Raw genomic sequence first — 27,371 nt, forward strand, 5'->3', positions numbered from 1 at the left:
AAATTGGTACGTGAGGAAGAGTTTGGGCCTTGGTAAAAAAGGTAACTGGAAATATATCACATATGTACTAAATCATATTCAACATATTGACTTTAAGCATTAAGTCATATATGTGCTGTCTTGTGTGAGAACGGGTTGGTATATAGGTGTATACGTATATATATATGTACATGTACATATGAGGTGTGTACATGTGTATGCAACATTGTTAATTTTGTAACTAGCGTCAAACATTGTTATTTGCTTAGCTAAACGAACTAGAGGGTTCAGTTCCTGAACCGATTATATGCCTCTGTAATCCTTTACACGCGCCCACGGGATGGGTATGGGGTGCATAATAAAGAAAGAAATTGAATTGATTATCACGTAAGTGCTTAAGTAATTTCCTGTTTGATTTTTCATTCATGGTTATACATTGTTATATGTATATATTTTCAGATTATAATTCGTATTATGCAAATATCTCCAAGTGAAATAGTGTACATCCGTATTTTTAATTTTTAATACAACATACATAATACATTTTTTAAGTATTTATTTATAATAAATAATTTAATTATTTAATTTATAATAATTTAATTATTAATAACATTATATAGTCGATTTAATATTGAACACGTACACATAAGCGAAACGTCCAAAACTGGTGTCCGAAATGGCAAAAAAATTAGTGTTGTCAATGTTAGGAGTATCTTGTATCCCAGTGAGAGAGCTGTTTCCTTCAAAAAGTATAATCGTGTGGCCTTATGTTTAAAGAAACAATTCCAAGTACATTCTTTGATTCAAAAACATGAGAATAAATACAAGTGTTAATTTTAAATGACTAGCTATAAACAAAAATAAGAGGTTGGAAAAATGATATGTGAAACCAGACCAAAACATTGGAACGCTCAGGTGATGAGAGGGTAAACAACCGCCACCATTTTAGCAGCACCCGCCGGTGATGTCCAGCACGAGCATTAAGGGAAAACCTTGACACAAACTGTACCTATCATAAAGAAGAAGCACCACCATTGACCGCCAAGTGCTCACATCAAGTCTAACTCTAAGAAACAACACTCAAGCCTTGACGCTTCTCCCAACATCCGGGGGAGAAAACCTTCACACAAACTGCACCTGTCATAAAGAAGATGAAGACTCACCAGTGTCCACAGTGTCAGAAGGTATTCACCCGTCCTTCACATGTGGAGCGTCACATGTTAGTGCATTCAGGTGAGAAACCTCATGCGTGTCCAGAGTGTGGGAAGAGATTCAGTGAGCGTGGAAATATGAAGACTCACAGGATGGTGCATGCGGATCAGAGACCTTTTCAATGTGCCGAGTGTGGCAAAAAATTTAGAGACCGTGGAACTATAATAAAGCACATGTTAGTGCATTCAGGTGACAAACCTCATGAATGTCCAGAGTGTGGAAAGAGATTCAGTCGTCTTGGAGATATGAAGACTCACAGGATGGTGCATGCGGATGAGAGACCTTTTCAATGTGCCGAGTGTGGCAAAAAATTTAGAGAACGTGGAACTATAATAAAGCACATGTTAGTGCATTCAGGTGACAAGCCTCACGAGTGTCCAGAGTGTGGGAAGAGATTCAGTCGTCGTGGAAATATGACAACTCACATGTTAGTACATTCAGGTGACAAGCCTCACGAGTGTCCAGAGTGTGGGAAAAGATTCAGTGAGCGTGGAACTATGAAGACTCACATGTTAGTGCATTCAGGTGACAAGCCTCACGAGTGTCCAGAGTGTGGGAAGAAATTCAGTCGTCTTGGAAGTATGACGACTCACATGTTAGTGCATTCAGGTGACAAACCTCATGAATGTCCAGAGTGTGGGAAGAGATTCAGTCAGCATGGAAGTATGAAGACTCACAGGATGGTGCATGCGGATAAGAGACCTTTTCAATGTGCTGAGTGTGGCAAAAAATTTAGAGAACGTGGAACTATAATAAGGCACATGTTAGTGCATTCAGGTGACAAGCCTCACGAGTGTCCAGAGTGTGGGAAGAGATTCAGTTGTCTTGGAAGTATGAAGACTCACATGTTAGTGCATTCAGGTGACAAGCCTCACGAGTGTCCAGAGTGTGGGAAGAGATTCAGTCGTCTTCGTGATATGAAGAGGCACAAAATGATACATACAAATAATAGGCTAAACACTTAGTGTGTGGAAGGTAATTAAGAGAATGTTGAAGGATAATGAGGCACATATAGGTATATTAACTTAACTTTAATCTAACAGTGTGCTGTCACAATGTCAGTTGGATGTTCTTCAAAGGTAATTCTATTTTGTTTGAGAAATACACTTCACCATGAAAGGTAAAGATCAAGATACTTTATTATATTGTTCTTTTATGAAAGTTAGATGACCAAGCAAGAACTAGAGAAGCTGTCACTATAGGAAAATTCAAAATTGCTTATAAGTATAGAAATATCTCTTTAGTTTAGCAAAGATAAATCAAAGCATTAAATGTTTTTCTTCATATTTATGTAAATAATATTATGCTTTCTGTTTTTCTTCTCTGTGAAAATTTATTTAAAATGTAATATACTCTGTAGCTAAGTTATGGACATTATTGTTGTAATATTATTTAGCATTGGTGCTGGTGAAGAAGACAGTCTGAGACGTACTTAAGATGAGACCATTTGATTGATAGGGAAATGTAGGTTAATCAAGGAATTTTTCTCATCAGATTCATATGCAAACTGATGTCTATTTTATATTTTTTGTTTAGGCATATTTATGAATAATACTCTTGATTATAAATATTTCACCGAAGAGTTTATTGAAGGCAGATTGGCATTTATAACTGTCAGTCAAGTTAATATGAAATTTAAATTTATATTACTCTAGAAATTTACATCTTTCTAAATTTACCAGAAATTTATATTACTCTGGCCTAACTTTATCAGTTATGCTGTAATTGTCTTGGAATAATATTTTACCCGATTTACCTGAGGGCCACTTACCCTAGTGGCCTCGATAAAAATGGGAAGCTGGCAGCTTGTTGAAGGTTCCCTTACCCCCCTCAATTTTCCTTGATTTTCTCCAGGTATATTTTGAAATTCAGCACATTTTGGCAGTTATGGCGTTGGCAGGTAGTCAGTTCCATCGATCAATAACCCTGTGGGTGAAAAAGCCTGATTCAAAGTTATATTTGCTCGATTAGCAATAATATTATCCTGATTCGTATAATCCTCTGTCAATTATATTATCCAAACTGCCAATTATATTAATTAAGATGATTGTGAATTACATAAACCTTACTGGCAATTATATTAGCATGACTGTCAATTTATATCAAACAGATATTTATTTATGTTGTGGTGCTCGTGGGTTCTATTACATCTAATCAAATCAAATCAAATGTTTATTTAGGTAAGGTACATACATACAAGAGATTTTACAAAGAGTGATGGATTTATAGATAGGGCTAGTACAAACAATGCCTAAAGCTACTATTACGCAAAGCGTTTTGGGCATGAAAAACTTAAATGACTAAAACTTAATACTAAATGAGCATAAAGAGTAAAATGAAAACATGGAATGAAAACATAGCTGAAAAAGCAGCACAAATACAATTCTATTGACAAACAGAGCTCTTTAAAAAAAAAACAGACATTGGTTGACAATAGAGGGGTAAGGTAGGTTACAGGGAATTTATTAGGTATAGCTTCGTTTTTATCTTAAACTGGTTGAGAGAGGTACCGTCTTTAACATGGTTGGGAAGGTCATTCCACAATCTGGGTCCCTTGATTTGTAGAGCATTTCTAGTTTGATTAAGTCGTACTCTAGGAATATCAAAACTGTATTTATTTCTGGTGTGGTGCTCATGGGTTCTGTTACAACCTTCTATGAAGCTTTTGAGGTCAGGATTGGCATTACAGTTTAGCGTTTTATATATGTATAATATTTATTTATTTATTTATTTATTTATGCATATACAAGAACGTACATAAGGAATGTGAGGATACAAATACAGGTATGGTAATTACAGTCTTGTAAAGCCACTAGCACGCGCAGCGTTTCGGGCAGGTCCTTAATCTAAGAAAATTTAAAGGAGGTAAATACTTGCAAAATTTATAGACAAAAAAATGATAACAGTTACATGAAATGAAAAAAAGATGAGAGAAAATTGTAGGTACAGTATATTAAATAAATAAATAAATAAATAAATATGTTTATTCAGGTAAGGTACATACATACAAGTGATGTTACATTAATGGATTGATATATAGATAGAGCTAGTACATACAATGCCTAAAGCCACTATTACGCAATGCGTTTCGGGCAAGAAAAACATTAATATCTAGAACTTAATACTAATTGAGCATAAAGAATAAAAAGTGTTGAGAACAAATACAAATAAAGATAAAAAAAGAGGAACATGACTGAAAAAGCAGCACAAATACAATAGGTTGACAAACAGTGTTGATTAAAAAAAAATAACAGACATGGGTTGACAATAGAGGGGTGAGGAAGGTTACAGGGAATTTATTAGGTAGTGTTTAGTTTTTATCTTAAACTGGTTGAGAGAGGTACAATCTTTAACATGGTTGGGAAGGTCATTCCACATTCTGGGTCCCTTGATTTGTAGAGCATTTCTAGTTTTTTTTTTTTTTTTTTTTTTTTTTTTTTTTTTTTTTTTTTTTTTTTTTTTGAGATATATACAAGAGTTGTTACATTCTTGTACAGGCACTAGTACGCGTAGCGTTTCGGGCAGGTCCCTGGAATACGATCCCCTGCCGCGAAGAATCGTTTTTTCATCCAAGTACACATTTTACTGTTGCGTTAAACAGAGGCTACAGTTAAGGAATTGCGCCCAGTTTAGTTTGATTAAGTCCTACTCTAGGAATATCAAAACTGTATTTATTTCTGGTGTGGTGCTCATGGGTTCTGTTACAACCTTCAATGAAGCTTTTGAGGTCAGGATTGGCATTACAGTTCAGCGTTTTATATATGTATAATACACAAGAGAGAATGTGCAGTGACATAATATCTAACATATTCAGAGATTTGAGTAAGGGTACAGAGTGATGTCTGGGGCCAGAGTTGGATATTGTCCTAATAGCAGCTTTGTGTTGGTTAATTAGAGGACGTAAATGATTTTGGGTAGTAGAACCCCAAGCACAAATACCATAGTTGAGGTATAGATAGATGACACATAAAGCACATAGGTAGCTAAGATTGATTGCAGTGACAGCTTGAATGGTAGTTGACAAAAATTGGTAGTCACAATACAGCATATGGCTAGCACATAAAGGAAGACAGCAATGAACACAATGATAAGGTTGTTTGATATTACATAAAAATTAGGAGATTGGGTAACACTAGGTAGAGAGCAAATTTAAAGCTCAGTGTAGGAAACTAAGAAGATGAAGTTAGGTACTTTTTGGTTTTGTTTTTAAATAAGGCAAAAGTTTTACAGTTTTTCAATTCACTAGGGAGTGAGTTCCATAGACTAGGTCCCTTAATTTGCATAGAGTGTTTACACAGATTAAGTTTGACCCTGGGGATATCAAAGAGATATTTATTTCTGGTGTGGTGATAATGGGTCCTATTACATCTCTCCAGGGAGAGTTTCAGAGCATGGTTTGCATTTAAGAACAGGGTTTTGTAAATGTAGTTGACACAAGAGAATGTGTGGAGGGAGTTAATATTTAGCAAGTTTAGGGATTTAAACAAGGGAGCTGAGTGTTGTCTGAAAGCAGAGTTAGTTATTATTCTGATAGCAGATTTTTGCTGTGTGATGATGGGCTTAAGGTGGGCTGTGTGATGATGGGCTAATACACATGAGAGAATGTGCAGTGACTTAATGTCTAACATATTCAGAGATTTGAGTAGGGGTACTGAGTGATGTCTGGGGCCAGAGTTGAATATTGTCCTAATAGCAGCTTTGTGTTGAGTAATTAGAGGACGTAAATGATTTTGGGTAGTAGAATCCCAAGCACAAATACCATACTTGAGATATGGATAGATAAGGGAGTAATAGAGAGTCACCAGGGCAGGGCGGGGTACATAATATCTGATCTTAGAAAGAATGCCAACAGTTTTTGAAACTTTTTTTTATATATTTAGAATGTGTCCCTGGAAATTCAGCTTGTGGTCAATGAGAATGCCAAGGAATTTGCCATCTAATTTGTTACAAATTTGGGTATTGTTTATTTTGAGATTTATTTGATTAGAGGATTTATTGCCAAACAGAATATAAAAAGTTTTGTCAATGTTAAGGGTGAGTTTGTTGGCAGTTAGCCAAAGATGGACTTTATTTAGCTCAGCATTTACTGTGGCATTCAGAGCAAGGGGGTCAGGACTGGAGTAAATGAAGGTTGTGTCGTCAGCAAATAGAATTGGTTTGAGGTGTTGGGAGGCATTTGGAAAGTCATTAATGTAGATGAGAAAGAGGAGAGGGCCAAGTATGCTGCCCTGAGGAACACCAGTGTTGATGGGTAGGGTGGGAGAAATTGAATTATTCACAGAAACATACTGGAGCCTGTCAGTAAGGTAGGATTTGAGGTATTGTAGGGAGTGTCCTCTGACTCCATAATGATGTAATTTAAGAAGAAGGTTTTGGTGGTTGACAGTGTCAAAAGCTTTACGCAGGTCCACAAATAACCCAACAGGGAACTCATTTTTATCAAGAGCTGTATGAATCGAGTTAAGCATACTAATAAGTACATCGTTAGTGCTTTTTTTGGGTCTGAAGCTATATTGGCAAGGGCTAAGTATATTGTGTTTGGCTAGAAAAGAGTAAAGCTGCTTATAGATTAGTTTTTCAAAATTTTTTGACAAGTTTGGCAGGATTGATATAGGTCTGAAGTTGTTAACATCTGTGAGATCACCACATTTGTGGAAGGGCGTTACTCTCGCTTTTTTTTTAGAATATCTGGAAAGGTTTGGAGTTCAAGTGACTTGTTGAAGAGCAATGCAATAGAAGGGGCTAAAGAGCTGGAGGCTTTTTTGTAAATTAAAGTTGGTATCTTCTCAAGGGCACTAGACTTGGTTTTAAGGGAAAGGATTATCTCATTGACATCAGTGGAATTAATAGACTTTAGGTACAGAGACTGTGGATAGTTACCTGTAAGAGTGTCCTTAACGTCAGTACTGGAAGATGGAATATCATGTGCAAGGGATGACCCAATGGAAGAGAAGAACCTATTGAACTCAATAGCAGTATCAGAGGCTGAAAGCTGACCATCATTATTGGACAGGAGCATTGGTTTGTTATTTAAAGTCTTCTTTGATCCCAATATTTGTGAAATTGTACTCCAAGTTTTTTTAATGTTGCTCTTTATTTGGGTAAATTTATCTTCGTAGTATTTAGTTTTGGCTCGTCTAATTATCTTAGAGAGCAATAATGAGTAATTCTTTGAGAATTCTTTGGAGACAATTCCTAACCTATACTTCTTCTCAAGGTCGTGTTTTTTATTAATGGATTTAAGTATTCCCTTTGTAAGCCAGGGATTGTTAAGCCTTTTATTTGTGACTTGTTTTGTAAGCATAGGACAGTGGGTGTTATAAAGGCTAAGAGTTTTTTGAAGAAAAGATTGCACTGCTAGGTTGATGTCCCCTATGTTACCTAACTCGGACTCCCAGTTGACATTATCAGCAGCAGTTATAAAATTGTCTATAGCAGTTTCATTGTGCAGCCTAAAACTTAACTCCCTTGACTCTAGAGGTGGTTTGCTAATGCTAGTTAAGAGAAATGTGGGGTAATGGTCAGTAGTGCTATCGGTGATTATACCTGAAGTAAGCGGAGAGGTTATGTTTGTTCAGATGTGATCTAGAGTCGTGGCAGTGCTATCAGTGATTCTAGTAGGTCTAGTGATTAAGGGTATGAGGAAGCAGGAATTCATACAGTTGAGGAAGCTAGCAGCAGTAGGGTGTTCAGGCTGGCAGAGGTCAATATTAAAGCCCCCTGCGATAATTAGATGGTTTTTGTTCAGTCTGTTATCGAGTATTAGATTTCTAAGGTTTGAGTTGAATTCGGACACATCAGTGTTAGGAATTCTATAGACTGCACCCACAGACAGGACAGACTCGGCACCCTTGACTCTGAAGCTGGCGAAGATATATTCCCCATAGCAGTCTCTGGTTCTAATTTCTTTTAAGCATGTTAGTTCATGGTGGTAGTAAAGAGCAGTGCCACCACCTCTCTGAAGTTGACGACAGTTGTGAATTGCCGAGTAGTTAGGCATGTTAAAGAGTTGAGTAGTATCCTCTTTCAACTATGTTTCAGTAAGTATAATAAAAGAGAATTTGTTGTCAATAGTTTCAATCAAGGCACTAACATCATCGAAGTGTTTACCTAGGGATCTAACGTTCAAGTTGATTACAGAGATATTGTGATTATGAGTTAATACATTGTTTACATCATGTGCTGCAAAATGTCTGCAATTTAGATAATTAAAGTGATGATTGTCATAGATAGTGGATAAGAGGTTTAGTTCTGGGTCTATACTTGTCTGCATAAAAAAGCTGGTTGCAGGAAAACAAGGCAAGAAAGGCAAATTACAAAGTAGGATTAAGCTATAAAAGGGGGAAAAATTTATAAACATTATTATATAAAACAAACACAATAGGAACAACAAAAGAAAAAAATGAGGTAGCTAACAAGGGGCTTACAGGGGTACAATGGAGTAAGGGAGTATGGCGAGGCTAGGCAACCTAGGTAATAAATGAAATTAAAGAAAAAACATATAAACATGGACTATACAAAACAAAAGATATAGAAATACAAAACAAAGATATAAACAAGACTATACAATACAAAAACAAATTGAGGAAAAAAAAGAAAAAATAAGGTAGATTGCTTACATGTATTCTCAGGTACACTGTAAGTAACAATTTGCAAATTTGAGATACAGGCAAAGCCAGGGGTACAATGGGGTAAGGGAGTATCGTGAGGCTAGGCAACCTAGGTAATAAATGAAATCAAAGAAAAAGTTGATAGAAACTTGATAGTTGATAGAAAACTATAAAAAAAAAAAGTTTAAAAAGTTGATAGAAAAAGTTGCTCAATTGATAGAAAAAATCTATCAATTGAGAGTTTCAGATCAGGATTAGCATTTAGGAACAAGGTATTGTACATGTAAATAGCACAAGAGAATGTGTAGAGCAAGTGTATATTTAGCATGTTCAGGGATTTAAACAGAGAGGCTGTGTGTTGTTTGAAGACAATTTTATTGTTCTGATAGCAGATTTTTATTGGGTAGTGATGAGCATCAGGTAATTTGCAGTGGATGAATGAACCCCATGCACAGATACCATATGTTCACATACCAACCCTAATTTTCAAAGAAACCTCTAGATTTTTAGCTCCAGCTATTTCATTGCTCTACAACAAATCATTTGAACTCCAAACCTTTCCTGATATTCTAAGGGGAAAAAAAGCAAGAGTAACCTTAGTCCATTAAAGTGTCAATCTCACTGAAGTCAACAATTATAGACCAATATCAACTCTGCAGATTTTGTCTAAAATATTTTAAAGAGTTAATCTGCAAGCAGCCTTAATCCTATTTAGCAAAACAAAATTTACTTAGTTCTTGCCATAATTGTTTCAAGCCCAAAAAAGGACCAATCATGCACCGATTAGTATGATTAACTTTATATATGCAGCTCTTGGAAGAAATGAGTACCCTGTTCATTTATTTGTTGACCTACATTAAGACTTTTACACTGTTAACACATTAACTTTCTTAAATTACAACATTACGGAGTAAGAGGTTAATCCCTCCAATACCTAGAGTCTTACCTTAGTGACAGGCTCCAGTATGTCTCTGTGAATGATTCCAATTCACCCACTCTACCTATTAACACTGGTGTTAAACTGGGCAGTATCACTTCACCCTCGCGTCTTTCTCATCTCCCCCTCCCTTTCCAGCCCGTTGCCATCATGAGGGGGCTTGGTTGGCGGATGCTAGAGTGTGATGCTCCTTGGGACAGTGTCCTCTGTCTTTTTGAAGCTTAATGCTCTTGCTGCCATCTTCGCTAATTGTGCTGAATACTTTTTCTTATTAAGTTTAATTTTTCCTTCCCAATTCTCCTGTTTAATTGCTATTTCCTTCTGACGTTTTGCAATTCTTGATTATTCTCTCAGATGTTTTCTTCTGTTTAGACACCGGGTTTTTGGGAAGGCACACCCTCTCACCCGTAAAACTGTGGTACTCGTCATTGTCGAGCAAGAGGACACCTTTATTGTCAATCTTTTCCTTCATTGCTGAGCCCAATTATAGCGTGCTGAGCTTCCATTATATCTTGACGGACTGATGATTCCTATGGTTGCGATTGTATGGCGTATATCTACAGTGGGGGGGGGGGGCTTTGTCTTGTTGGGTGTCCTATCCACTAATTGTGGCTCCATGGTGGGTATGGGGCCTTGTTTGTTGATGAAATGTTTACTCGTTCATTTATATGCTGATATCTGACCCTCTTTTTAACTTCTAAGACGTGAGAGGGGTGGGAGACCAGGCCCCCAAGTCAGACTGTGATGGAAAGCTGGGCTCTGTAGCTCACACTACATTGGTCCCAGATCAGGGAGCTCCTGACTCTCCCTGCTTGATGGGGTTCTGGGAGCTCTTCTACTACCTGACTTGTGAGTGCTTGGTCCACCAGGTCCCAACTACTCTTATCTGCTTCCCCTCCCACCTCTGTGGCTGGGTTGAGCCCCAAGCTCCCAATGATGACCACCTCATCACATGGAGTGGCTCCATCTCTCATTGTAACAACTGGGCCTCTTTGGCCCCCCCCTCCCTTTTACTGGGGGTGCTCGGTGCTGTTCCCTCCGCAGTCACACTCACACGATTCCTTCCAGTTCTAATATGTTGCAAGCTTTATTTGGTTCTGCTACATGGACGAAGTATTTTGATCTTAGTCATGTTGATTCTACTCGTCCTGATGGTTTATTCATCCATAAACACCTAGTTGATTTGATGGATACCTTTGTTATTTTTATCCCCTCGCCTACTGATACATGTTTCTTTGCAGCTCCTTCTCGGGAAGCAGCTGTCTGCTTAGCCTCGTTGTTCTGCATTGGGAAACCCTGGTTCTGATCTCCAAAAATGCCTAGTTAAATGCTAGGATTTACACAGCTATTCTCCCGCACCATGTAGCGACTGGTGATAGCTGTCAATGCTATCAATCAGAGCTATTGATGTGCTTTAATATACCTAGTAGTCTCTCTCATTTTTTTTTTTTTTTTACAAAGTATCTGTCAACATTTAAAAATTTTGCTACAATTTACCTACTTAAAATTATCCGTTAGATTAAGGACCTTCTCGAAACGCTGCATGTACTAGTAGCTTTACAAGAATGTAAACACCATGCTATGTTCCCCTAACAAACCCAATGTTCCTTGTGTGTGTGTGTATATATATATATACTGTAACCCCGTGATTATCCGGGATTCAAACATCCGGAAAACGCCCTTATACGGCCAAAATCGTGATCGGATAAAGTTATCACAATATCCGCCCAAAATGGCCACAGGAACCGATATATATATATATATATATATATATATATATATATATATATATATATATATATATATATATATATGTTTCATTGAATATGACCGCATATTCTGTATTTATTATTTTCTGGTTTAGGGCTTCTATCCCTCTAACTATTTTCTTAGCATCAGGGCTTAATTGAAATAGGAGTTCTCCAAAACTCATTTTCGTACTTTTAAGGTGAAGAAAAGAAGTGATTTACTATAGAGTGTATTACACTAATTTGTATAATTTGCACGACGTTTCGAACCTCCATGGTTCATTCTCAAGTGAACAGATCTTACAATACTAGTTGATTTTATACCCGCATTAGGTCAGGTGATAATACAATGAAGGTGAAAACATGGGGGGATACATAAGGGATAAACATAGGGGCTGCAGAAGGCTTATTGGCCCATACGAGGCATCTCCTATCCAAACACAAAGATTAATCCAGTGTAATTGGCCTGTTATGTTGGACATTGTCTTCTGTGTTGGCATCGATATGTTCTTGTCTTGTCCTTACTCTCATGGTGGGTAGAGTAAATAGTTCCGTGATTTGGGTGTTCATGGTAGGTCGCTCTATTCTTATGTGAATTGCCTCAAGAATTTGTAATCTTCTTGAATCTTGGGTTTTGTCTATTATGCAAGTATTCTTGTTCAACATTTCTCTTGTTAGAGTGATGTCATGGGCTTGTCTCATGTGATTCCTAGGGGCACCAGATTGAAGATGGCATGTCAAACGCCTCGTCAGCTTGGTCGACGTCATACCTATGTACTTACATTGAAGGTTACATCCTTCGTGGGGGCTAATATAGATATGAATATGAATTAGAATATGCGGTCATATTCAATGAAACATGTTTGAAAGAAAACCTGCTGCCAGTATACACCAATATATATATATATATATATATATATATATATATATATATATATATATATATATATATATATATATATATATATATATATATATATATATGTAGATATATAGGGATTGCCCCAGTAGATTGCCACAAGGATAGTAAACATATCCTTGAAACCCAAGGCCATTCAATGCTCCAGATTGATATGTTACTCGACCTCCCTCGTGGTCATCCTGGCCAGTCTCTTTGCGTAATGAAGATCACTTCTGATAGTAGGTCCCTTCCGTCTTCCGTAATTCTTGCTGGTCCCAGTTCTCCTCCCTCTGCAATAGGTGCTGGAAATTTGGGCATGGTCCCTTCAAATGCACGAGTGGCGTGTCTCTATGCCTCTTGTGTGGATACTCAGGTCATTATAAGACTGCTTTTCTTCCCAAGCTCACTGCATCAATTGCAGTGATGCCCACCCTACCTTCTCCCACACATGTGTGCAATACAAATTTGAGGAAGCCATCCTCAATTTGAAACATCAGAATCATTTATCTTTTCTTGAGGTGAGACGCCAAGTACGCCATCTTTTATCTTCCTCTGGCATGTCTTATACTCTATATTGCGTTCCACTTGTCGCCCTCTCCCACTTTCTCAGTTTTGCAACCGTTTCCGGGCCATGGACCTGGACACCAACACCACCAACACCTCACCTGCTCTATTGAATTCTGGGCCAGAGGGTCTTCCTCCTGGGTTCTCTGTCTGGTGTCTCCCTTCCCTTCCTCCCTTCCTCCCTTCCTCCCTTCCTTCCCTTCCTTCCCTTCCTTCCCTTTCTTCCTTCCTTCCTTCCTTCCTTCCCAGTCTTCCCTGTCTCCTGTGCCCTCTTTTCCTTCTCGGCCCTCCCCTCTTGTATTTTGGACCTCCACACCGCCTGTCCATCCAGGTCGTTGTCCCTCCTCCCAGCAATCTTCATATTGACTGCTCCTGTTCTCCTTCTCCTGTTGAGACTGCAACGGCTGTCGCCCAGTGCGATGCTGCTGGCACACCTGTCTATATCAGAAACATAAGCCTGGCTCCTCTTCTTCCTCCCCAGCAGGTAAGAAGGCATCAATCTCTTCCTCACCTTCCGACTCCGACTCTATCCCTGAATCCCCCTCCCATTTCGGTGGTTAAGTCCTCTGTCCCAAATATGGAAATTCCCTTGGCCCTCAATTCTCTCTTGGATGCTGCCCTTGATGAGGTGCGCTCCACTGTTTCTGCCCCTCCTCTCCCTGATTGCCTTGACCGCACTTCTCCAATGCCTCCTGCTCTGGATCCAGTCAGTCCACCTCTGGTTCATCCTACCACTACCTTGACTACATTGTTCTTGCTAGATTTACCTGTTCTTGCTAGATTTACCTGTTCTTGATAGATTTACATTTTCTTGCTAGATTTATCTATGCCCCATAACCCCAATTACACTGATCCTGATCTTGCTTAGTATACTGTTTTAATTTGCCTTTGTTTGACCCGTGTTCTCTATTTCTATTCTCTCTATTTTTGGCAATGTTTATTCTTCATTTGAATATTCGTGTATTTTATGCCAACTTCTATGAATTCCAGCTTCGGATATCACAGTTTTCACTGCTTTGTGTCTGTCTCCAGGAGCTGATGCTTGGCACTTGTCCTGGTCACTTCCGTGGTTACACCATTCTCTTCCCCCCCTCCATTTTTTGCTAGGGCCCATAACACTACTGCTCTTTTGATTCGTACTGATATTACCTTCGTCCCCATACTTTTCCAGTTGCACATTGAGTGTTCTGTCGCCCATATCTTTTGAGTAATTGGTATACAGTCTGTTCCATTTATCTCCCCCCAAATTTCCCACTTTCTCTTCCTGGTCTTAAACACCTATTGGACTCTTTACCAGAGCCTATGCTCCTGTTGGGTGATTTTACCTGTCGGTATACTCTCTGGGGTGATGTTCTGCACACGGGGCCGCCTTCCCGAAGGGTTCGTCCTCTGTTCTTCTCTGTCTCTTCTGAATTCTGGTGAACTCACCTATGTTGACACCTGCTCTTGCGCCGTCTCCTGTCTTGATCTTTCTCTCCTGCCCCTGTTCTCTTTATTTAGATTTCACATGGCGGGTTCTTCGTGACCTCCATAACGGTAACCATTTCCCCATTCTTGTCACCTTTTTCTCTTTTCACCCTTCCGTCTCTGCCCCTAGCTGGCAGTTTGCCAAGGCTAACTGGAATCTATTCACCCTACATGCTACCTCGCGAGGCATGTGGAAGTGCGTTCCCTGGTGGACTGCAGGCTGTGTTTCGGCTGTCTGCTGTAAGAGCGCAGCATAGAAGAAAGACAGATGCAGATTGATGGTTGTTTGTTTTCTTTCGTTTCACAAGGCGAGTGCGGTCCATACGGCTAAATGTGTGAGTTTGAAATCTTTTGTCTCCACAATTACGACTGATATTCCTCTGCCCCAGATCAGGAAGAAAATCTGTAAGATATCGGGTAAGTTTGTTCCAGATATCTCGCCAGTCCTTCACTTCCGTGGTTCTATTGTGGTGGATCCAGTGTCGGTTGCCACCGAACTGGGTTCCCCGTTTTTCGACTCTTAGCTCCAGTTCTAGTCTTCCTCCATCTTTCCTTATTCGTAAGCACCTTCATGAATCTTGTTCCATAGATTTTCACATGCATCTCCAGCTTCTCTATAATGATCCTTTCTCTCTTTCCAAACTCCAGTCTGCCCTGACTCATTGTGGTTCTATGGCAGTACTGTCTAAACTCAATTATGGTTGTCGTGCTTACTCATCTGCCTCTCATTTTACTCTTTGCTGTCTTGATGCTCTGGACCATACTGGGTTATTCTTCAGCCCTGGTGCCTTGCGTTCGACTCCTACCCTAAGCCTGTATGTCGAAACAGGCATCCTGTCTCTACAGGATCGCTGTGATCGCTACTGTCTTCGCTACATTGTGCAATCCCTACAACACCCTCCTCACTTTCACTTATGTCGTACTTTTCCTTGCACACTTTTCATCACACTCGCGCTCCATTTCCGACTTCACAGATGGGTCAAAGTCTGCAGATAGCATTTCTAGTTTGATTAAGTCATACTCTTGGAATATCAAAAAGGTATTTGTTTCTGGTGTGGAGCTCATGGGTTCTGTTACAACCTTCAATGAAGCTTTTAAGGTCAGAATTGGCATTACAGTTCAACATTTTATATATATATATAATACACATGAGAGGATGTGCAGTGACTTAATATCTAACATATTCAGAGATTTGAGTAGAGGTACCGAGTGATGTCTGGGGCCAGAGTTGGATATTGTCCTAATAGCAACTTTGTGTTGAGTAATTAGAGGATGTAAAGGATTTTGGGTAGTATAACCCCAAGCACAAATACCATAGTTGAGATAAGGATAGATGAGGGAGTAATAGAGCGTCACCAGGGCAGGGCGAGGTACATAATATCTGATCTTAGAAAGAATGCCAACAGTTTTTGAAACTTTTTTTATATATTTAGAATGTGTCCCTGGAAATTCAGCTCGTGGACAATGAGAATGCCAAGGAATTTGCCATCTATTTTGTTGCAAATTTTGGTATTATTTATCCTGAGATTTATTTGATTTGAGGATTTATTGCCAAACAAAATATAGAAAGTTTTGTCAATTATGAGGATGAGTTTGTTGGCAGTTAGCCAAAGATGGACTTTATTTAGCTCAGTATTCACTGTGACATTTAGAGCAAGGGGGTCATGACTGGAGTAAATGAAAGTTGTGTCGTCAGTAAATAGAATTGGTTTGAGGTGTTGGGAGGCATTTGGAAGGTCATTAATGTAGATGAGAAAGAGGAGAGGGCCAAGTATGCTGCCCTGAGGAACACCAATGTTGATGGGTAGGGTGGGAGAAATTGAATTATTCACAGAAACATACTGGAGCCTGTCAGTAAGGTAAGATTTGAGGTATTGCAGGGAGTGACCTCTGACTCCATAATGATGTATTTTACGAAGAAGGTTTTGGTGGTTGACAATGTCAAAAGCCTTACGCAGGTTCACAAATAACCCAACAGAGAACTCATTTTTATCAAGAGCTGCATGTATCAAGTTAATCATACTAATAATTGCTTCGTTAGTACTTTCTTTGGGACTGAAGCCTTATTGACAAGAGCTAAGTATATTGTGTTTGGCTAGATAAGAGTAAAGCTGCTTGTAGGTGAGTTTTTCAAATATTTTTGACAAGTATGGCAGGATTGATATAGGTCTGTAGTTGTTAACATCAGTGAGATCACCACATTTGTGGACAGGGGTTACTCTCGCTTTTTTTAGAATATCTGGAAAGGTTTGGAGTTCAAGTGACTTGTTGAAGAGCAATGCAATAGCAGGAGCTAAAGATCTGGAGTTTTTTTGTAAATTAAAGTTGGTATCTTCTCAAGATTTGATTTGGTTTTAAGCAAAAGGATTATCTCGTTACCATCAGCGGAATTTGCAGGCGTTAGGTACAGAGACTGTGGATACTTACCTGTAAGATAGTCCTTAACATCAGTACTGGAAGATGGAATATCATTTGCAAGGAAGAGAATGGAATGGAAGAGAAGAGCCTATTGAACTCAATAGCAGTATCAGAGGCTGTAAGCTGACCATCGTTATTGGACAGAAGTATTGGTTTGTTATTTAAAGTCTTCTTTGATCCCAATATTTGTGAAATTGTGCTCCATGTTTTCTTAATGTTGCTGTTTGTTTGGGTAAATTTATCTTCATAGTATTTAATTTTGGCTCTTCTAATTATTTTAAATAGCAATGATGAGTAATTCTTTGACAAATTTTTGGAGATGTTTCCTAACCTATACTTCTTCTCAAGGTCATGTTTTTATTAATAGATTTAAGTATTCTCTTTGTAAGCCAAGGATTGTTTAGCCTTTTAGTTGTGACTTGTTTCATTAGCATAGGACAGTGGATGTTATAAAGGCTGAGAGTTTTTTGAAGAAAAGATTGCACTGCTAGGTTGATGTCCCCTGTGTTACCTAATTCAGTCTCCCAGTTGACATTAGCAGCAGCAGCTATAAAATTGCCCATGGCAGGTATTTTGTGCAGCCTAAAGCTTATCTCCCTTGTCTCTAGAGGTGGTTTGTTAATGTTAGGAGAAATGTGGGGTAATGGTCTGTAGTGCTATCGATGATTATCCCTGAAGTAAGCGGAGAGGTTATGTTGGTCCAGATGTGATCAAGAGCCGTGGCAGTACTATCAGTGATTCTAGTAGGTCTAGTGATTAAGGGTATGAGGAAGCAGGAATTCATACAAAGGAGGAAACTAGCAGCAGGAGGGTCCTCAGGCTCGCAGAGATCAATATTAAAGTCCCTTGCGATAATTAGATGGTTTTTGTGGACTTTATTTAGCTGTTATCTGTTTCCCTCACTAATATGATCACTTCAACGTCTGCTCTATTCATAGAATTATTTCTTCGATCTCTCTGTTTAGATTTATTTTACTTTCTAAAGACAGTTGTGTCTGTTTAAGTAATTTCCGTTATTTTTTCCTTCTGTACAGTCGTCTGCGTGTTCTCTTTCTAGAGTTGTCCTCTTTCTGACCTTCCTCACAGGCATGTGCTCTAAGCAGATCTAGTAGGTTTCAGCTGTTAGTGGAGCTATTCCCTGTGTGAGAGTTTTGTCGCTTAAGATGGTTTCCTAATGAATGTTTCCAAGGTCTATATTTATTTCTTCCCAGTCGATCCTCTTATTGTTGAAATTGAATTGATTGAATAAGCCTTCTAGCTTGTTGGTTTCTCTTGGACTTACTACTGTTATTAATGTTAGTTTGCACTTCAATGAGCTTACAGTGTGAGTGTGTAGAATCTGAGATTGTAATGTGTCTGATTAGTCTGGTGAGTAACGGTTGTGGTGTCAGTGTAGCCAAAAGTTTTGTTGTGTTTAAAATTATTTTTAATTAAAAACAGTTTGTTAGGGTGTGCTAGAGGTACACTTTACTTCACATTTGACTTTTACACTAGAATATGAGCTCATTTTGGACATTGTCAAGATGAGTGTTTATTTACCATAACTGTTGTTGTTGTCTACCTTACATGGTACAAGCTGGTGAGTTGTGGAGTTCATTTACAAAATTGTGTGTTAGACTTGAGACCAAATAGATCTTTTGGATGTAATTTGATTCATTTGTTAAGAGCACGTTTTTACGGCCCTATTGGGACGCAACCGGGTTCTTTTCTGATGGTACTAGTTTTTTGGGTATCCGGCCCTAAGTTAGTAGAGGCTTTCAAGGGGTGAGCTCCGTAACGCAAGTAAAATCAACGGGGGAGATACATTAAATACACAAGTATACTTAATTATATATATTCCTTTCCCACTACCATATGTAAATTAAAGTCACAAAAGGGAATTATTACTGCACAGTATTTACATCTTCGTCTTCCTCTGAAGACACTGGATACTTGGCGATGCTCACTCTGGGTAGCCTTTCCTGGTTTTCTCTTCCATGGCCCAGAACCCACGATGAATCTACCCTGGCCACATGCCAGCCAAATTACAATCCCACTGGGTGCCTCGTCGTGATGGCCTACAACCACAGTCCAGCCTGTAGCTGGCAGGTACTAGTCAGCCTCGCTGTTAGACCACTCCACGACTAATACTAAGGTTGCGAGCCCTAGGCAGGAGCCTCGTGTGACTCGCTGGTCACTCTCCTCGGTCGGCACCGCAGTGGGTGGTCTCTTCCACCAGCCAGCCCCGGAGACAGCGAATTCCGTCACTGCCACTCCTCAGGCAGGCTATCACACACTCAGCAGAGTTCGTCCGGGGGTGGGTCACAGCTTCTACAAAGCAGACTGGGTGAAGAGACCTTGGCTGCCTTGGGTAGACTGAATCAACGTACCTCACAGCCATCCTAGGTTGACTCTGAAAGCAGACACGTCATCAGTACTGGGGACACTACATGGGATCACTAGGAAACATCACTTACTAGCTTAGACACAAACGTCAGCCTATTTGCTCCATAGATTGCGTTCACTGTCTAAGCGCCACCTCACCAGAGGTCAGCAGTGGCTACGTCACGAGCCGACTAGGACAGGCATATAGCGCTTATTGCCGGCATCTCTCGTCATCACTAGATGGCATTGTCCATGAGGGATTTTCGGGAGCGGACTCACAGATGGCGTGGACTTCACTGCTTTGTGCTCGGGCGAGGAATTTTGGTTCATAACACAGGTGCCCAAAGCCCATGCTTTGGGCACACTATAGAGTAATGTAAGTTTGCCTCGGGTAATAAATAACAGTGATCATCATTACCCGGTTTCAGGGGATGGACGGTGTTTCAGGCCATCCTCCAAAGGTTTCACAATGTCAACAAGAAAACGGTCAATTTAAAGTAGTCTCTCCTACCCTACCAGAGGCTCCAAAACAGAATGGGACAGTACATCACTTTCTTGAGTCACTTTCATTTTCTTGTAAATTTTTTAGCCTTGTGTGATGCATATGAGCAAAAAGTGATGCTCTTTATCGGAGGACAGGTTAGGTATTTACTCGGAGTAGAGAGAATATTATAGAGAATCTTTTTTTTTTCTTTGGCAGGAACACCACTTGAATATGGCGTTGCTTGTGTGGGTGTGGCGGCGAAGTGATCTGGCAGCAGCGGTGCGACCCATCGTGGCTGTACTGATTTACGTGCTGGATGATCCCGAAAGCGCCTTAGTCGGACCTTAGCGTGCATCTTAGCCCGGACACAAGTTCAAACCCTCAGTACAGCCTTTGTGGATTTGTTCATTAAATGTATCATGATATTGTGATTTCTGTATCACAAGTGATGTTCTTTTCCTTAAGAATGTGTTCCATGATTTGTATACACATTAAGGTTTGATTGATAACAGTTGTGTACCTCAACTTGTCTTGATAATAAACAATAAAAGTATATTTGAGTTTAAAAACTTATTATTACTGTCAAGTTCCATAATTTCTGGAGTACAAGACAACTGGTACTGCCCCTTTTAACCCCAACGTGGTGCCTCCTTGCCGTGGTGAGGGGCTCATGTACACCTCCCTGTGACCAGTGTAGGTTGCCTTTGCCCCCTCTCCTGCCCCTTTTTGGGTGGTGGACGTGCTGAAGGGCACCACGTAGGGGCCTTATGAGCCATCGGACCACTCACTGCAGGGGTCGCCTGTGAGGGGCCGCCCTGAGTGGATGGTTGGGTGTCCAGGCTGGGGCGATAGGGGGAATGGGGTCTTAGCACCAGTGTGGGAGAATGGACGATGTAGTAGGACTCCCCTGTTGAAAAGGGGGAGCACCGCTGGGGACAACGCACCCTTCCTGCACTGGCCCGCGCTCAGTCTCCCTGGCTGCCCTGGTAGGTGGTATCTCTTGGTTCCAGGTCCCAAACTTTTGATATTGTTTGCTGCATGGATGACGACACGACTTCTCTTACCCAGGCTCATGGGGTGGGTGACCAGGCCCCTGAGTCGGACCGTCCTGGAAGACCAGGATCTGTAGCCCCCGCTACAGGGCCTGGTTTAGGCCCAGACCGGACTCTTCCTTCCTGCTCCCCTCCCTCCTCTGTGGTTGGGTCGAGCCCCAAGCCTGCTGTGGTAACCGCCTCGTCCCCTTGCACGTCCCCTTGCGTGGCTTCATCTTATTGTGACTACTGCGCCTTTTGACCCATCTCTCTCTAAAGGTTCTCATCGCCGTCCCCGCCACGTCTACTCTCGTATGCTCCCTTCCCATTCTAATTCGTACCATGCTTTCTTTGGTCCTGCTACATGGACTAAGTACTTTGACCTCCATCCTTTACATTCAACTCCTGACAATTTTTCCCTTCATAAGCATCTTGTAGATTCCGTAGATGCCTCAGTTACCTTCAACCCCACCCGTCTTGGTACCCGTGTCGTTGCTGCTCCTCAGGATGCAGCCACCCGCTTAGCCGCCTTATCCTGCCTTGGCGAGACCCCTGTTCGGGTCTCAAAGAACGCTCGGGTAAATGCCAGTGTTGTAACACGGAGGGGGGGGGGGTGTTTCTTGTGATCTCCTCTCCCCCTTTCTCTCTCTGCCCGTATTTTAACATTGTTCTCTGTACCAAGGGACCCCAAAACTTTCACTTGAGCCGATCCCACGCCACGTGGTCTCAAGACGATTGACCGACTTGAGATTCTACAACCCGTATGACGTGACATAGGCTTCTAGCAAAACCCTAGGGTCGCCTTTATGCTGCCACCACCAGACCAACAACACTGAGCAATGATCGAGGCCTGGATCGATCATGCCAATCAATAACTTTGGGGCTTGATCCCCACTAGTAACATATGACCTTGAATCTTAAGTGTGGAATAAAATCAACAGGAATGATAATTCTGATTCCTTGTTAGAATCGGCGCCCAACTCAACTCGGCCTCGTGGTGACCACGTGACAAGGAAAAGAGCATGGAAGCAATGAAATGGAAAATAATAAAATTGCAAAATTACTAATTAATTTATTCCAAAACTAAAACAAAATCTAAGAAATAAGATCACTTCCTAAACTGAACACTCCCTGACAATTAACACTCCCTGACTTTACATTTGAGGCAATGAATTGACCTACTCCCTACAAACTCTTTCAGCAACTCTACCTTCTATAGACCAGCTGGATGATCATGCTGTCTGGAGGCCGATGATGGAAGGCCACCTGCCCGAGCTGCTCCTCAAACCACACTGATCTCTGCCCGTCTGGTCTTCCCCAGACCAGAGCATTGTATTGTATTGTTCCGCTTAGTATCTAAGTTACTTGCCAGGCTTAAGCTTTAACAACTAACCTCTGTTGCCCTGAATGATCCAGATTGGTTGAATTATTTTACTGAAGTTAAATTACACAAGCATCTTAGGGAAGAGCTATTCCCAACTACAAAATGGCTATTTGACCTTTGAGAAATAGAGGACATGGAAACTGGTGACCTGTGACCGCCAGGTCACTCCGCCTTACAGCCTACTTCTGGCTCGTGACGTCACTGATGGTGACCTAAACTCCTTCTAATAATTAGAATACTCTTGATATTATAAGCAGTCATACTATACAATACAATTTGAATACAAAATAAATGAAGGCTAATTTCTCTAAATAAGTGAATACTAAAGAATGATTCATTATACGAAACTTGTGAACAAAGGCGCCAGTTATCTTCACCGCCAATTCCCCCAGGGGGATGCTCCCATGTGCTTGGGTCACCACACGCGGGTCCAGCTTCCCATTCTCCCCTGTGTAGATAACCATTCTGGATAATTCTTACAGCAAGCCTAGTTTGTTACAACCCCCCCCCCCCCCCCCCCGGTACAAGCAACTTAGTACACCTTGTTAATTTGCTAAAAATAACGAGGTTTAGTATCAAAACCCACAAGAAACTCAACTCATGCCACAGACAAAAGCTACCCTAACTAAGAAAATTTGACAATCCTTAGATTGTCCAACAACATCATAATAAACATGTTCAAATTCATAAATGTCTCGGCTGTCAACTGACAGCAATCCTCCAACATCAGGAAACATACATCCTACTCTTACTGACATAGGTAAACAACATGTCCCTACTCTAACAGCAAAGACTAACTACTAAAAAACTCTTGGCTCTTCACTAGCCAAGTTCATGCGTCCTCTAGAGCCGGCCACACCGTGTTCCGCCATAAAACATAAAGTTATATTTTCAGACAGAACTTTCAGCCATCCGGGAGCGTACTTCTGAACTCTACTAAGGTCACATCCGTGTACTATCCACTCCCCAATCAATGTCAACCTTGACATGCTAAGGAACACACCTAATGTTTATTACACGTATCTAAAATATATATATAAAAAATTTCTCCTATAACTATATCACAGGTTTCAGCTGACTGTACAGCCAAGTGTTCGCACTCACTGTAAGAGTGTCAATGTTTATATTGGTCCGCCTCTCCTGTGTTCAAACATTCTGAAAAAAATAACATAATTTTCCATAACCGTTTGTTCAGGGCTTAGACAATTACACAGGGGCTCCGATTTTAATCACTGACCAATTTATAGAGTAAAATTTCCATATATCATTATACCAGAATAATTATTTTAAATCTGTTTTTCAACATTTATAAAGTATTGTGATTCTAAATCTGTTTGTCAACATTTAAACAAAAGTGCCCAGATATTCTTTATACAGAGGTTCAGAGTCAACTTTGGTTTGTGTATCAATTGTTGATATTGAGTAATCGAGAAAAAAAAATAGATGCTGCTGGACGCTGATTTGTTTGTTTGTTGTCATCTGTGAAGGTTCTGTCACCCTTGTGCATTGGCCCAATGCAGGATGAAGTTTTTTTCTATCCTTTGCATAGAGAAAAAGTAATTTGGATTTCTCTATTTTGCTTTCTTTGCCTCTCCTGGATTTTGCAATTCTTGCAAGTTTAGCTTGACAGTTTCCATTTCTCAACATGGCCTTTGTTGTTCTTGGGATAGAATGGAGTATCTGAGAGGTTCTCCAATTGGTTTTCGTCGCCTTTAAACGTCGTCGTTTTCATTCCAACTTGCAATGAGGAAGCCTGGTCGTGGACCGGGCCGCAGGGACGCTAAGCCCCGAAATCATCCCAAGATAATCTCAAGGTTGCATCTTTTTCTTCCTGCTTAGTGGTATGTGAACTTATTTTCTGCTTAGTGGTATGTTAACTTATTTCTCAAGGCACTGGTTTAAGTTTACATCAACTAACCGTCTTAGCATATTGCTGTGAGGTCATGGTTTATTGATTCCCATATAAGCCATTAATTAAAATTTAATTTGCTGAATTCTCTTCCTCTTTGATTTGAGACTGGTAGCACAGGTCTATTGCCCATGCATGTCTGAACTTCAATTAGGTTGTGATCTGAATAATATGTATTTGTAATCATTATGTCACTAATCAGTTCGTCATTGCAAAAATAATACCTCTGGAGAGGTTATCTTGAGATGATTTCGGGGCTTTTGTGTCCCCGCGGCCCGGTCCTCGACCAGGCCTCCACCCCTAGGAAGCAGCCCGTGACAGCTGACTTGCTCGCAGGTACCTATTTACTGCTAGGTAACAGGGGCATCAGAGTGAAAGAAACTCTGCCAATTGTTTCTCGGCGGCGCGGGATTGAACCCGGGACCACAGGATTATGAGTCCCGCTCTCTGTCCACTCAGCCACCGTCTCCCAGGTGCTTTCTTTCCTAGTTGGTTCTAATATTTGCTGGTTTAAGGAAAATGTCACACATGTGCAAGAGGTCATTTGTGTGTGACTGTTGACCAAGTCAACTTCCTGGAAGTCTCTCTGGTTCAGCTGTGTTTGCCACATCTTTCCATTGAGGTGCCTAAGTTGAAGTCGCCAAGTACGATGATGTTTGGGGCAGAGTTTGTGTAGCTTACTAAGCAGTGTTGTATTTTAGTTAGTTGCTCTATAAACTGCTGAGAATTTGCATCTGGTGATTTATATACCAGGACAATCACCACATTTAGAATATCTATTTTTATTATCGGAACTTACACCATAATATTTGCAACGTTTAGCAGCTCTGTGCAGATGAGTGTATTCTTAATGAAAAGGCTTATCCTAGGGGGCCTGACGGCTGACAGCACTCGGGATTCGTAGTCCCAAGCTTCTGGGTTTGATCTCCGGTGGAGGCGGAAACAAATGGGGCAACGTTTTTTTCACCCTGATGCCCTAGTTCACCTAGCAGTAAATAGGTACCTGTGAGTTATACAGCTGCTTCCTGGGGACATAGGTAATAAAAAGGAGGCCTGGTCCAGGACCGGGCCGCGGGGACGCTAAGCCCCGAAATCATCTCAAGATAGCCTGTAGACTGTTTTCAATCACAGCTGAAAAGACAGAATCCTAGTATCCATATCTCACTGTCATATAAGTCCTTTGTGTTTACATTTTGGAAATGTTTTCTTGTAAGACGGCCAAATGCTCAAGAACTTCTCTTCCCCCTTTTCTACAGGATATTCTTAGTGATAATGAGGTACAGAGTACTTTTTCCATTTATTTATTACTTCATCTTAATAATATCTACTCATGTTACTTGATTAGTTTCTATACAATTTTATTTAAGCATATTCTGGCTATAAATGAAAGAAAAATAGCAGGTACTAGCTTGTGTTATTAGGGAATATGCTGTCAAATCTGGCTCCATATCTTGAACGTCTTAGTCCAATAAATTGTCAGCCACACTTCCATGGATATAAACATTCCATTAGCTTTGGCTCTATCTCTCCTAGAGTCTCCTAGAGTCCAGGAGCCAGATTCACGAAGCTGTTATGCAAGTACTTACGAACGTGTACATCTTTCCCCAATCTTTGACGGCTATGGTTACATTTATTAAACAGTTAACAAGCATGAAAACTTCCCAATCAACGGTTGTTATTGTCATAAACAGCCTCCTGGTGCTTCGGAGCTCATTAACTGTTTAATAATTGTAAACAAAGCCGCCAAAGATTGAGAAAAGATGTACAGGTTCGTAAGTGCTTGCGTAACTGCTTCGTGAATCTGGCCCCAGGTGAATGGAATCTTAATCCAATCATGGCGGTAAGTGCACTCAGGTCACATACGGTCCAGGAGTGCACTCAGGTCACATACGGTCCAGGAGTACACTCAGGTCACATACGGTCCAGGAGTGCACTCAGGTCACATACGGTCCAGGAGTGCACTCAGGTCACATACGGTCCAGGAGTACACTCAGGTCACATACGGTCCAGGAGTGCACTCAGGTCACATACGGTCCAGGAGTGCACTCAGGTCACATACGGTCCAGGAGTGCACTCAGGTCACATACGGTCCAGGAGTACACTCAGGTCACATACGGTCCAGGAGTGCACTCAGGTCACATACGGTCCAGGAGTGCACTCAGGTCACATACGGTCCAGGAGTGCACTCAGGTCACATACGGTCCAGGAGTGCATGCTGATGTTTGGCTCATTTCCATAAACCTGTCAATAAGTCATTTATAAGCAGGCGATGAGTCACAATAACGTGGCTGAAGTATGTTGACCAGACCACACACTAGAAATTGAAGGGACGACGACGTTTCGGTCCGTCCTGGACCATTCTCAAGTCGACTGAGAATCATTCATTCACATTCAAGTCATCGAATCATTGATTCAAGTCGATCATTCTCACAGTCGACTTGAGAATGGTCCAGGACGGACCGAAACGTCGTCGTCCCTTCCCGCCAAACACACACACTGAAACTACGACGTTGCTACAACGTTCGAACAAGTTTTAACATCTCCTAACCAGTTATAACGACCAATATATCAAGTTGTAACAACGTTCTAATACGTCATAAACACGTTAAGCCAAGATGTAACAACTTTATTACAAGTTGTAACAAGCGGAAAATAGAGACAGTGTCGGTTTGTGTTTCCAGGGTTCACCTTGTAGTGTGTGGTCTGGTCAAGATAGCGTGTTCTAGAGTCCTTATTCAACAGCAGTAATATTTTGCCTCAACTCCTGCAACCCACTTTGCTAGTGTTCGTAAGGCCAAAATCCGCATTATGTCCTTCTTCCTCACAGCATCCACATAAATGAGTTCACAGTCTTCCATTTTTGTCCACCTACTTACTCCGTCCCACGCCAAGAATCCAGATTTACTACACAAAGACGACAAAGTTTATATAAACGTGTTCTCGAGTTTGTAATCCGGATGCCAACATAGACGACTTCGTCTCCCTCAGGCGCAGTAAAGGGAGGTGTAAACAGAGACAAGTGTATGCACTCTATTATGGGGCTCACCATACCCCGTGCTACTAAATATAGCCCGTAAGATATCACCTAGGAAAATTTTCCCTCTTTCTAATGGCCTTGCTCTCACTATTTTCCTGGGTCATGCTTCTAGTACTCATAAGAAGAACATAAGAACAAAGGTAACTGCAGAAGGCCTATTGGCCCATACGAGGCAGCTCCTATTTTAAACCACCCAATTCCACTTATATACATGTCCAACCCGCGCTTGAAACAATCGAGGGACCCCACCTCCACCACGTTACGCGGTAATTGGTTCCACAAATCAACCACCCTGTTACCGAACCAGTATTTACCCAAGTCTTTCC

General features: G+C 40.7%; 1 protein-coding gene across 3 annotated transcripts; it reads left to right on the forward strand.

Moving 5' to 3' along the window:
- Window positions 1-708: 708 nt before the first annotated feature.
- On the forward strand, window positions 709-20,253 carry LOC138372426 (zinc finger protein 98-like). 3 transcript variants are annotated; one of them, XR_011230864.1, is made up of 2 exons: window positions 709-2,311; window positions 19,901-20,253. XR_011230864.1 is itself a non-coding variant. In XM_069337914.1 (2 exons), the coding sequence occupies exon 1, from the start codon at window positions 1,131-1,133 to the stop codon at window positions 2,154-2,156; it is 1,026 nt and encodes a 341-aa protein (XP_069194015.1). In that variant the 5' UTR covers window positions 711-1,130; the 3' UTR covers window positions 2,157-2,166; window positions 19,901-20,253. The 3 variants fall into 3 exon arrangements, 1 of the variants encoding a protein (XP_069194015.1); XR_011230862.1 differs by having other exon boundaries at window positions 710-2,270; XM_069337914.1 differs by having other exon boundaries at window positions 711-2,166.
- Window positions 20,254-27,371: the final 7,118 nt, after the last annotated feature.

This window comes from Procambarus clarkii, chromosome 38 (assembly GCF_040958095.1).
Source record: "Procambarus clarkii isolate CNS0578487 chromosome 38, FALCON_Pclarkii_2.0, whole genome shotgun sequence".
NCBI classification, from domain to species: Eukaryota; Metazoa; Arthropoda; class Malacostraca; order Decapoda; family Cambaridae; genus Procambarus; species Procambarus clarkii.

Coding starts and splice junctions, on each gene's coding strand:
- LOC138372426 (XM_069337914.1), top strand. CDS start 1,131: ATGAAGACTCACCAGTGTCCACAGTGTCAGAAGGTATTCACCCGTCCT.